Source organism: Lichenostomus cassidix, chromosome 23 (assembly GCF_008360975.1).
Source record: "Lichenostomus cassidix isolate B80296 chromosome 23, HeHo_3.0, whole genome shotgun sequence".
In the NCBI taxonomy this organism is placed as follows: Eukaryota; Metazoa; Chordata; class Aves; order Passeriformes; family Meliphagidae; genus Lichenostomus; species Lichenostomus cassidix.
Window position 1 is genome coordinate 1,816,381 of NC_139503.1, and position 12,550 is coordinate 1,828,930.

Below are 12,550 nucleotides of genomic sequence, written 5' to 3' on the forward strand. Positions count from 1 at the left end.
GGAGGGGACAGGGGTGACAGCCCACCGGGCAGGTGAGACTCGGGGGGCACAGGTGAGACCCCCGAGCCACCGCCCTGTCGCTGGACCCCTCCGGGAGGGGAGGAGGTGGCACAGGACAGATCCGGTGTCGGTTCCACCTTAAGGTCCCGTCCGGGTGCGGGACCCCGGCTGCCCCCCGCGGGCACTCCCCCCCGGTTCTTTTTCCTTCCTTGGGCTTTTTTGGGCTCCCCCCGGGGCTGGCTGCACCCGGGGATAAATCATCGCCGCTCCTCCGTGCCCGGCGAAGGCTCCGTCCGGGAACGGACAGTCTCCTCCCAACCGGAGACAATGATGTTAAAAAAGGAAAAAAAAAAGCAAACCAAGCCAAAAAAACAACAAAACCAAACACAACAACACCGCACAAACCAAAAAAACCTCGTCCTTTGCAAGGATAAGGAAATTCCTGCCCAGCGGACTTGCCCTGGAGGGGTGGATGGATAAATAGCCGCGGTCCGGGTGAGGCTGGGGCAGAGAGCGGGTGGGTGGTCGCGGTCAGCCTGGGGGCTTCACTTCCCCGGGCTGGGGGGTTGAGCGGGCAGAGGTCAGCGGCGTTTTTGGGGGGCTCTGCTCTGCCCCAGCATGGCCTTCAGCCAGCTGAAATTCAAGGAGCTGGGCGAGGAGGAGCCCACCTGGGAGCAGGAGAACCTGGACAGCGTGAAGGCGCTGACGGCCAAGCTGAAGCTGCAAACCCGCAGACCTTCCTACCTGGAGTGGGAGGCGCGGGTGAGGGGGCAGCGCTGGGGGGCTCCGACCCCTGGGGGCACTTGGGGGGCCGAGCAGAGCCCTGGGCACCCCCAGGAGCGGCGGGGAGGTGGCGTGTGTGGCTTTGGCACCGTGGAGGAGGCGCTGGAGTGGCTGCGGACGGAGCTGGTGAGTGGGATGGGGGCAGGAGGGGTGGGCGAGGACTGGGGGGGCACGCTGTCCCTCTGTGGGACATGGCGGGGTCAGTGGGACATGGCGGGGACAGTGGGACATGGCGGGGACAGTGGGGTCTGAGCTTCCCTGCCCGCCTTGCTGGCTGTACATGGATTTTTCCAGGATTTTCTGCGCCCTCACAGCAGCGGGGCACACTGCTCTGGGTGGGCTGCGCTTGTCACCCCCTCGCTGTCCCCACGCTGTCCCCACGCTGTCACCGTGCCCACCCTGGCACTGCGGGCTGATTCCAGGGTGTTTTATGGGATCCAGCCAGCCGATCCCGGGCTGATCCCATCCATCCATCCCTGTCCCCGCAGAGGGACATGCAGGCTCTGGACCAGCGGCTGGCTCAGCAGCTGATGCGGCTGCGGGCTCGGCTGCACCGGCTGAAGGTGGAGCAGGCCTGCCACCAGCACAAGGAGATGCTGGACGACGCCACCTTCGGCCTCGAGGGCTGCGAGGAAGACTCGGACCTGCTGTGCAACATCCCGCCCAGGGCAGCCTTCCTGCTCTCCACGCCGCTCAAGCACATCGGCGTCACCCGCATGAACATCAACTCCCGCCGCTTCTCCCTCTGCTGAGCCAGCCCCGGCAAGCCCCGCGGGTGGTTTTGGGCTCGAGGATCTCTCCCCAAATCGCTCGGGACTCGGGGCAGAGCCGCGGCGGCGCTGGCAGGGCGGTGCCGTGCCGTGGTGACATTGGGGATGTCGCCATGCCGTGGGGCGCGGGGTGTTTTGGGGTAGAGTCAAGCCCGGTGGGAAATGTGGGGAGCGGAATAAAAGGAGGTGAGGGTGAGAGGTGATGGTTTTTGCTTGTTTGTGCCTCCAGATGTGGCACTTATTTAGGCGGGTGACAGCTCCGGGTGCCACTCGATGCGACTTTTTGTGCCAGCAGTGGCTGTGGGGTGGCTGAGAGGAGTTCTGGGATGAGCCGGGGATCACTTTGGGGTCTGTTGCTCCTTCTCAGCACACCAGGAGAGCCCCAAAGTGCCCCCCAAGCCGCCACAGCCCCCCCGACACCTCCGGGCTTCCTGCCGGTGCCACCCCGAGCAGCCACCGCGTCCCTGCGGCTTCGCGTTCCATCAAAAAAGCCGAGACAATGTCGCTGTGGTCGCTCTGCTCTTAGCTGGCACCAAAACGCGGCTCTGGCAGCCCGGCGGGGGCACGGCGTGTCCCCTCGGCTCCTGTCCTTGTCGCCGCGGCTCTCGGGGTGCCGAGGCTGCGGTGACACGGCGGTGACACTGCGGTGACAGCCAGAGCGGGGCTGTGGGGGGCAGGATGTGTCCCACAGCTGGGGAGGGTCTGGCAGGGCAGCGCCAGAGCCCGCAGAGGGGACAGAGAAGGGGACAGAGAGGGGACAGCACGATGGGCGCAGGTGACACCCCCCTGCTCATCTCCGGCCACTCCGCCGCCCCCTGAGGGTCTCAGCATCCCCTCGGGGACCCTGGGGGCTGCACCCCGGGGATGGCAGGAAGCCCTCGGGGTTTGTCACTCGCTCTTGCGGTCGTGCGCCGCTCTTGAGTTTGCTCATGAGGCAGGAAACGGGCGCAAGGCGGGGAGCGGAGCGGCGGCGGCGGCACGGCCGGGCACGGGGGGCTCCTCTGCGCTCCCACAGCCGCCCAGCCGCGCCCGGGGGGTCCCGGGGGGATGGAGAGGACGTGACGGGGGTGGCAGCGCGGGGACATGGGGCTGTGAGAGCGGCCGGGGCTCACCTCGCTGCCGACAGGTGAGAGCGGGGAGGGGAAGGGGCTGCGCTGGCCGGGTGGGGTTTGGGGATTTTGGGGATTTTGGGGGTGTGGGGGACTCGCTGTGGTCACTGAGAGACCCTCGGAGGGGTGGGAAGGGGGTTCGGGCTCGTTGCTGAGGGGATGGGCTCCCCATCCATCCCTCTGTGGCTGCCAGCCGCTGTCCCAATGTCCCCAGCCCTCACAGGACTCTTCCCAAAGCCTCATTTCCAGCGCCAAACAGCACTTTTGTCCCCAAAGTTCTGGGTGAGGACAGCGCAGGGACAGCCAGCAGCTCACTGCCGGGGCCTCGGGGGTGCTGCCCGGTTCGGGCGCTCAGAAATTCCCATTTTTGGTGCTGTCTCGGTGTCAACACCAATGGCAGCTCTGGGGACATCATCCCCGGTGTCACCGCCAGGCTGGGGTGTCCATCCCGAGGGGTCACAGCTGGCTCGGGGTCACTCAGGTTAGCCGGCAAGAGCATCAGGGACAAGGTCAGTGCAGATTTTACCACTTCTGGTGACAAACCGCCAGGGCAAGGTGGGCGGAAGGGACAGCAAGGGACAGCGACCCAGAGCCATCCAGACCCCTGATAAAAAAAAACCAGGGACAGCGACACACACCTGCCGAGGCCACCTGAACACGCACAGCGGGGACATCCTCACCCCTCCCCTGCCGCACAAAGAAATTCGGTTGGCACAGATGCAGCCACCAGAAAAGCCAACTTCAAACGTCCCTTCTCTCCCCCCTGGCGCAGGTGACACGGCTGCCGCTCGGTGGAAATTACGCTGCGGCTTGGGGCTGTGAGAAAAAAAGGCACAATAGCAGCACCTCCCTCCCCAGCCCGGCAGGAAAAAACACCTCCCGGCACCGCTCAGCTCTGCTGGAGGTGTTTGAAGGGTTTTGGGGCTTCTCCTCCATGGGGTTAGGGGGTGGAAATGGGATTTTTTGGCTGTGTCTGGCTGAGGGGTGTGGGTATGTTGGTGTTGTCCATAAAAGCTGGGCTCGAGTTGGGTCTTGCTCAGAAAGACCCTAAAAATTTGATGGAAATTTTGGGTTTTTTTAATTTTTCCGGCTGTTGGCTAAAATGTAGGAATTCTTGAGGGTTCTGGGAATGACCAGAAAAAAAACAGGAGAAGAAAATCTGGGTTTTAACAGATTGACTCTGCCTGCAGTGTGGTCGGTTCGCTTTTTGGGTGGCAAAGTGTGTCCCCAAATGGGTCCCAAAATATGTCCTCAAATGGGTGACAAAGTGTGTCCCCAAATGGGTGCCAAAGTGTGTCCTCAAATGGGTGACAAAGTGTGCCCCAAATGGGTGACAAAATATGTCCCCAAATGGGTGACAAAGTGTGTCCCCAAATGGGTGACAAAATATGTCCTCAAATGGGTGACAAAGTGTGTCCCCAAATGGGTGACAAAATATGTCCTCAAATGGGTGACAAAATATGTCCTCAAATGGGTGACAAAGTGTGTCCCCAAACGGGTGCCACCTAGGTTTTGGCATCTGAGTCCCCAGAGCAGCAGTGCACAGTGTGGGGACGTCACTCCTGAGTGTCCTCCTGGCCAAAATCACCTCTAACCACCGTGGGGACAGTCCTGGTGCTCCTGCCACCCCCGGACCTGAGGAAGGGAGTCCCGATTGGAAAATCAGCCCTGGAGATGGAGATTTGGGAGCTGTGCCTGGCTGGGAAATGCAGATTTGGGAGCTGGCGGCACCTTGGGGACCCCACAGCCTCCCTGGGGACCCCCAAATACTGTGTCCCCCTCGGCACTGAGGGAAAAGGTGGATTTTTTGCGTGCCAACCGGTGGCATCTCCCAGCCCAGCCAGACAATGGTGACAATGGTGACAATGGGGACCTTGGCAGCTGCACGGCCTGGCTGCCACATCAGAGATGGGGTCTGGCTGGAGGTGACAAAACCCTCCCAGCCTTCTGGAAAATGTCCCCAAAGAGCCCTCAGAGCCGAGCCTGGAAGGAGCCCGTGGGATGGATGGTGTGGGTGTTGGGGATCCTGCAGCAGAGCTTTTTGGGGCCGTGGGCTGTCCTTGCCACCAGTTTGTGCCACACTCAGCATTCTCGGGAAGCCGAGGGCTAACAGGGTGGCTGGCAGAGCCCACGCCGTGCTGGTGACATCGCTGGGGTGACACCGTGGGGACAGGGACACCAGCATGGCCCTGGAAAGGGACAGGACATTGTGGGACGAGATGAAGTGGGGATGGGATGGAATTATCCTGGAGGGTCCTGAATGTGCCAGGGGTGAGCTGGGGAGGATCCCAGAGCAGGGATTGGGGTTTGGGAACATCCCTGATGCAGGAGGAATGGGGTGAATGAGGGGAGAGGCTGAGAATCTGTGGGAAAAGGAAACTGGAGGTGCCACATCCCCCTGTGAACCCAGGAACTGTTTTTAGGATAAATTCAAGGTGCCCACATCCCTCTCTGAACTTGGGAACTGTTTTTAGGATAAATTCAAGGTGCCCACATCCCCCTCTGAACCCAATGGCTGTTTTTAGGATCCAGGAGGTGCTCACCCACCCCAACCCCATTAAAACCCAGCTGCAGGGCCACGCAGGAGTGTATTAATTGCTAATGGGATATTAATGACGAGGTTGTTATCGTGTGGGGAGCAAGGAGCTGGCACAGGAGGCAGCGCCAGCGACAGAGGAGCCTCAGGCTGGGCACTAATTGCCTTCAGAGGTTTTAATTAACGGAGGCAGAATAAATTAGGAGGGAAAAACGGCTGGTGGCAGAGAGTCAGGGAACGATCCTGGTGCAGCTGAGGGGATGGGATGGGATAATGGGATGGGATAATGGGATGGGATGGGATAATGGGATGGGGAGGTGGGAAGGATGGATGGATGGATGGATGGATGGATGGATGGATGGATGGATGGAGAGAGGGATGGAGGGATGATGGATGGATGGATGGATGGATGGATGGAGGAATGGAGGGATAACAGATGGATCCATGGATCCGTGGATGGCTAGATGCAGGGATGGCGATGCCAAGGCTCCTCGTGTCACCTCTGTCCCCTGCAGCCACCATGGGCTGCTGCTGCAGCTCGGACTACGACGAGGACTGGATCGAGAACATCGACATCTGCGAGCACTGCAACTACCCCATCGAGCCCGAGGGCAAGCGCCAGGTCAGCAGGGTGACAGACCCCAATCTGTGGGATTCCCAAACCCCACAGGGTGAGGTGTCACGGGGTCCTCATCTCCCAGCAGAGGCTGATCCGTAACGGCTCCGAGGTCCAGGACCCCCTGGTGTCCTACGAGCCATCGTCACCTCCGCGCTCCCCCATGCAAGGTGAGCTCTGGCCGTGGGGTGGGGCGGCTGTGACACCCCCCAGAGTGGCCACTGCCACCCTGTCCCTCTGTTTGTCCCCCAGAGAAGCTGGTGGTGGCTCTGTACAACTATGAGCCCAAGCATGATGGTGACCTGGGGCTGAGGAAAGGGGAGAAGCTCCGAGTCCTGGAAGAGTGAGCGAATCCCGGCCGTGTCCCCAAAGTCCTGCGGTGTCCCCAAACCCCGGCGGTGTCCCCAAATCCCGGCGGTGTCCCCAAATCCCTGCGGTGTCCCCAAATCCCTGCGGTGTCCCCAAACTCCTGCGGTGTCCCCAAACCCCTGCGGTGTCCCCAAACTCCTGCAGTGTCCCCAAATCCCGGCAGTGTCCCCAAATCCCTGCGGTGTCCCCAAATCTCTGCGGTGTCCCCAAATCCCGGCAGTGTCCCCAAATCCCGGTGGTGTCCCCAAATCCCTGCGGTGTCCCCAAATCCCGGCAGTGTCCCCAAATCCCTGCGGTGTCCCCAAATCCCTGCGGTGTCCCCAAATCCCGGCAGTGTCCCCAAATCCCGGCAGTGTCCCCAAATCCCGGCAGTGTCCCCAAATCCCTGCGGCTGCCAGGGGTCGGGGCAGGATTGTCACCTCGCTGTGTCCTTGCAGGAGCGGGGAGTGGTGGAAGGCACAGTCGCTCACCACGGGCCAGGAGGGGCTGATCCCCCATAACTTCGTGGCTTTGGTGAACAGCCTGGAGCCCGAGCCGTGAGTGGGGATTGGGGGAGAGCTGTGGGATGGCAGCTCTGGGATCCCACAAAATCCTGATTCCCTAACCCTTAACCCACCCCAGGGATCAGGGCTCTGGGATCCCACAAAATCCTGATTCCCTAACCCACCCCAGGGATTGGAGCTCCGGGATCCCACAAAATCCTGGTCCCCTAACCCCCCTAACCACGTCCCCAGGTGGTTCTTCAAGAACATCAGCCGCAAGGATGCCGAGCGGCAGCTGCTGGCCTCGGGGAACACCCACGGCTCCTTCCTCATCCGGGAGAGCGAGACCTCCAAAGGTACCGCCCTGGGACCCTCCGGGGATCCCCGCGGGGCTCTGGGGTCCCTGACGCTGTCCCTGTCCCTGTCGCCAGGCTCGTACTCGCTGTCCGTGCGGGACCTGGACGAGAGCCAGGGGGAGACGGTGAAGCACTACAAGATCAGGAATTTGGACAATGGAGGCTTCTACATCTCCCCCCGAGTCACCTTCGGCAGCCTCAGGGAGCTGGTGGAGCACTACACACGTGCGGGATGGGATGGGAATGGGAATGGGGTGGGAATGGGATGGGAATGGGGCGGGATGGGGTGGACATGGGATGGGGATGGAATTGGAATGGGGTGGGAATGGGGCAGGAAGGAAAAGGAATGGGGCAGAAATGGGGCGGGAATGGGGTGGAAATGGGGTGTGGATGGGATGGGAATGGGGCTGGAACGGGATGGGAATGGGGCGGGAATGGGGAGGGATGGGATGGGATGGGATGGGATGGGATGGGATGGGATGGGATGGGATGGGATGGGAATGGGGCTGGATGGAAAAGTATGGAAAGGGAATGGGAGAGAACTGGATGGAATGGGACAGGACGTTCTGGGACAGGATGAAATGGAAATGGGACAGAATCGGAGGGGATGGAACAGGATGGGAACGGGATGAATGGGATAGGGTGGGACGGGATGTGAGTGGGAATAGACGCGATTGGATGGGATGGGAATGGGGACAGAATGGGCTGAAACAGGACTGGACAGGACGGGATGGAACGGGATGGGATAGGGACAGGACTGGACAGGGCAGGATGACACGGGACAAGATGAAACGGGGATGGGAGAGAACTGGACGAGATGGGACAGAGTGGAATGGGATGGGACAGAGTGGAAAGGGAACGGAACAGGATAGGATGGGAATGGGAACAGCCCAGGACGGGATGGCATGAGCAGGACACGGAATGCCCAGCCAAACCCTGGCTGGTGGCCACCGCCCCGCGCTGGCCCAGCCCCGCCTCCCCGGCACAGGCAGCCCCGACGGGCTCTGCTGCCGCCTGGGCAAGCCCTGCCGGACGCAGAAGCCGCAGAAGCCATGGTGGCAGGACGAGTGGGAGGTGCCGCGGGAGTCCCTGAAGCTGGTGGAGAAGCTGGGAGCGGGGCAGTTCGGGGAGGTCTGGATGGGTGAGTCGGGCTGGGATCGGGACCGTGGTTCCTCCAGCCGGGAAGGATCCAGCTGGGATCTCACACGGAGCAGGAGCACTGCCCGAATTGTGGGATTGTGGCTTTGCACGGGGTTCTGGGAGGTGGGAGCAGATCAAACTTCCCCTTTTTCCCATTCCTGCCCACCTGGATCCCTGCTGGATCCCTGGATGGAATGCTGGGGGTGAAAAGAGGCTCTGGGCTCACAGAGCTGGAGCAACTGCTGGCCCAAACGGGGCCAAAAAACCCCAAAACCCCTCCAGCCACCCCACAACAGCCCTTCGAGACACGAAGCTCCACCCTCAGCCAAATTTTGGAAAACCTTTAGAACCTCCAACACCTCTTCCTCGGGTCGTGACGCCCCGCGGAGCATCACCATTGTCACCTACCCATGTCAACATCCTCTCCCCACCCCGCAATCCCCTATTTCCCCCTCCAGGCTTCTACAACGGGCACACGAAGGTGGCAGTGAAGAGCCTGAAGGCTGGCAGCATGTCCCCCAGCGCCTTCCTGGCCGAAGCCAACCTGATGAAGAAGCTGCAGCACCCGCGGCTGGTGAGGCTCTACGCCGTGGTCACCAAGGAGCCCATCTACATCATCACCGAGTTCATGGAGAAGGGTGAGGGACATCCAGCCCGGGCTGCTCCGCGGGCTGGGCAGGGGTGGGGATGCAGAGGTAACCTTAAGGTGTGAAAAGGTCTTAAAAATAGAGCAAAAGTGGGGAAAATCCCCAGCGCAGGGTGCTCAGAGCAGTGTCTGGTCATTCCTTAAGCACCTCCAGGGATTTGATTGCACAACCCAAAACCAAAAAAAAAACAAAACCAAAACCCCACCCCCCACAGACTCCAAAAAGAGTAAAGAATTAAAGATTGCCTGAGTGGAAATTCATTACTTTTGGAGATTTTTTACCTCCAGCTCCTCCCAGTGCAGACTCCAAAACCAGTAAAGAATGAAAGATTGGCAATGTGGAAATTCATTAATTTTGGAGATTTTTTTGCTTCCAGCCTCTCCCAGAGCAGGCTCCAAAAAGAGTAAAGAATTAAAGACTGACTGAGTGGAAATACCTTAATTTTGGAGATTCTTTTGCCTCCAGCTCCTTCCAGTGCAGCCTCCAAAACCAGTAAAGAATGAAAGATTGGCCACATGGAAATTCATTAATTTTGGAGGTTTATTTGCCTCCAGCCTCTCCCAGTGCAGGCTCCAAAAAAAAAAAAAAACCAAACAAAAACCCCCCACCCCCACAACCCAAACCCAAAAAAAAAACCTGGAAATTCATTAATTTTGGAGATTTTTTTGCCTCCAGCTCCTCCCAGTGCAGACCCCAAAACCAGCAAAGAATGACAGACTGGCCGTGCGAAAATCTGTTAATTTTAATTTCCCTTTGCCCTCCAGCCCTCTGCCTTTCCTCTCCCCCACCACAGGCAGCTCGGGGATAAAGGAGAGGGAAAAAAAACCTTTGCAGGGAGAGTGTTCTCCTGCCCAGCCCCACGTTTTTGGGGTGACAGAGCCCTTGTGACCCCCAGGAGCTGAGAATTGCCTCCCTCATTGCAGGCAGCCTGGTGGACTTCCTCAAGACCTCGGAAGGAGTCAAGCTGAGCACCAACAAACTGCTGGACATGGCAGCTCAGGTGAGGAGGGAGCAGAAAAATCGGGATGGAAACGGGGAATGGGACCGGGGTTGGAGCTGTTAATTGCGATTAATTAATAATTCCCAGATCGCTGAAGGCATGGCGTTCATCGAGGCCAAGAATTACATCCACAGGGACCTGAGAGCTGCCAACATCCTGGTCTCGGAGGCGCTGTGCTGCAAAATCGCCGATTTCGGGCTGGCCAGGCTCATCGAGGATAACGAGTACACGGCCAGGGAGGGTGAGCCACCCTGTCTGGGGTCACAGGGCTTGGGGACATCGGGAAAGGGACCCCAAAGCCAGCCTGGCTCTCTGGGGAACAGCAGGAGAAGGGGAAGGATGATTTTCCCTTTTCCCCAGCTGGCTCAGCTTGCCAACCCCACCCTGTCGGGGGTCACAGGGCTTGGGGACATCGGGAAAGGGTCCCCAGACCCCCAAACCCCAAAGCCTGGCTCTCTGGGGAGCCGCAAGAATAGGAGAAGGATGATTTTCCCTTTTACCCGCTGGCTCTGTTTGCCAACCCCACCCTGCCCCGGGGGTCACAGAGCTTGGGGACATCGGGAAAGGGACCCCAAAGCCAGCCTGGCTCTCTGGGGAGCCGCAGGAGAAGGCGAAGGATGATTTTCCCTTTTCCCCGCTGGCTCTGCTTGCCAACCCCACCCTGTCGGGGGTCACAGGGTTTGGGGACATCGGGAAAAGGACCCCAAACCCAGCCTGGCTCTCTGGGGAACAGCAGGAGAAGGGGAAGGATGATTTCCCCTTTTCCCCAGCTGGCTCAGCTTGCCCACCTGACCCTGCCCCGGGGGTCACAGGGCTTGGGGACATCGGGAAAGGGACACCAAACCCCCAAACCCAAACCCCCAAACCCCAAAGCCTGGCTCTCTGGGGAACAGCAGGAGAAGGGGAAGGATGATTTTCCCTTTCCCCGCTGGCTCTGCTTGCCCACCCCACCCCGCTCCGGGTGGGCTGGTGGCTAGCACAGGCTCCGAGCGGCTAGCCACGGCGGCTGTCACCGCACAGCGCCTGGCCGAGAGCTGTCACACCGGATTAAACCCAGCGCGCTGATTCCCTCCTCTGCCGCGGCTTTTCCAGGCGCCAAATTCCCCATCAAGTGGACAGCGCCCGAGGCCATCAACTACGGCACGTTCACCATCAAGTCGGACGTGTGGTCCTTCGGCATCCTGCTCACCGAGCTCGTCACCTACGGCCGGATCCCGTATCCAGGTCGGGATTTTGGGGCGGCTGGGGGCTGGCCGGGGCTGGCTGGGGTTGGGGTTGGGGTTGGCACACGCGGGGCTGGCACGCCCACGAGTGAGTGCATGCAGCGCTGCACGCACGCTGCTCCAGCCTGGCTGCCTGCCCTGCGCCCAGCCCGGCTGCCCCACGTCCCTTGTCCCCAGGTCCCCAGAGCCACGCGGGAGGGTGGGGTGGCACGGATTGGGTGCGGCGGGGGTTGTCCTGGTGGGGGTGATCCGTGCTGGGGTGGTCACTGTGACATGGGGGTGACACGAATTGAGTAATGGACACTGTTCTGGTAGGGGTGACCCACCCTGGGGTGATCCCTGTGACACGAATTGGGTCCTGGGCTTTGTCCTGGTAGGGGTGATCCATCCTGGGGTGGTCCTTGTGACATGGGGGTGACACAAATTGGGTCCTGGGCAGGGGTGACCAACCCCAGGCTGGTCCCTGTGACATTGGGGTGACACAAACTGAGTTCTGTGCACTGTCCTGGCAGGGATGACCAACCCTAGGATGATCCCTGTGACACAAATTGAGTACTGGGCACTGTCCTGGCACAGATGACCAACCCCAGCCTGGTCCCTACAACTTGAGGGTGACACAAAGTGGGTCCTGGCCATTGTCCTGGCAGGGGTGACCCACCCTGGGATGGTTCCTGTGACACAAACTGAGTCCTGGACACTGTCCTGGCAGGAATGACCAACCCTGGGGTGATCCCTGCCACCCAAACTGGGTCCTGTGCACTGTCCAGGCAAAGATGACCAACCCAGGGTGACCCCCACACCACGGGGTGACCCCAACCGAGCCCCACCCGTGTCACCCCGGCAGGGATGACCAACCCCGAGGTGATCCAGAACCTGGAGCGGGGCTACCGCATGCCCCAGCCCGACAACTGCCCCGCGGAGCTGTACGAGCTGATGAAGCAGTGCTGGAAGGAGAACCCCGAGGAGCGCCCCACCTTCGAGTTCATGAAGAGCCTGCTCGAGGATTTCTTCACGGCCACCGAGGGACAGTACCAGCAGCAGCCCTGATGTCCCCGCGGCTGGGACAGCCCGGGTTTGGGGTGGTGGCAGTGTCCCCTGTCCCCACAGACTGCACGGACATCACCCCGGGGTGGGATGAGCTCTGCCTGGACAGCAGCAGGGAGGAGTTGAAGCGCTGCAGAGCTGGGGAGCAGCAGATTTCAGCCCTTCAGGAGGGATGGACGGCCAGAGGGGACCCCCAGAAGCTGGGGGGTGACACGGGGGGCTCTGTGACACCCGGAGGATGCTCACCACGCTTTCCAGAGGACACATGCAGGGTCACCTCACCCTGCTCTGGCTGGTGATGCAGGAGCCCCCCAGCAGCACTGGCCACTGCCCCCCATGGCCGTGGGGTGCTCCTTCTCCCCCCACGGCGTTTGCAGGACCCTCCAGTCACCATTTTGGGGAAATAAAAGCATTTTCAGCGGCGGGGGGCTCGCAGGGTCAGGCTGCCGTGGGGTGGGTGATCCCGACGGGAGAT

General features: G+C 60.6%; 2 protein-coding genes across 3 annotated transcripts; both read left to right on the plus strand.

Annotated features, from left to right (window-relative positions):
* Positions 1 to 29: 29 nt before the first annotated feature.
* FAM167B (family with sequence similarity 167 member B) lies at positions 30 to 1,751 on the plus strand. The gene is made up of 2 exons (XM_085081378.1): positions 30 to 909; positions 1,272 to 1,751. The coding sequence occupies exons 1-2, from the start codon at positions 619 to 621 to the stop codon at positions 1,533 to 1,535; spliced, it is 555 nt and encodes a 184-aa protein (XP_084937504.1). The 5' UTR covers positions 30 to 618; the 3' UTR covers positions 1,536 to 1,751.
* A 721-nt stretch (positions 1,752 to 2,472) lies between these two features.
* Positions 2,473 to 12,498, plus strand: LCK (LCK proto-oncogene, Src family tyrosine kinase). Of its 2 annotated transcripts, none has more exons than XM_085081375.1 (13): positions 2,473 to 2,679; positions 5,714 to 5,820; positions 5,900 to 5,984; positions 6,067 to 6,157; positions 6,621 to 6,719; positions 6,918 to 7,021; positions 7,097 to 7,246; positions 8,010 to 8,162; positions 8,620 to 8,799; positions 9,732 to 9,808; positions 9,896 to 10,049; positions 10,901 to 11,032; positions 11,876 to 12,498. In XM_085081375.1, the coding sequence occupies exons 2-13, from the start codon at positions 5,719 to 5,721 to the stop codon at positions 12,076 to 12,078; spliced, it is 1,530 nt and encodes a 509-aa protein (XP_084937501.1). In that variant the 5' UTR covers positions 2,473 to 2,679; positions 5,714 to 5,718; the 3' UTR covers positions 12,079 to 12,498. The 2 variants fall into 2 exon arrangements, with proteins under 2 accessions (XP_084937501.1, XP_084937502.1); XM_085081376.1 differs by having other exon boundaries at positions 2,474 to 2,679; positions 5,903 to 5,984.
* The last annotated feature ends 52 nt before the right edge of the window (positions 12,499 to 12,550 follow it).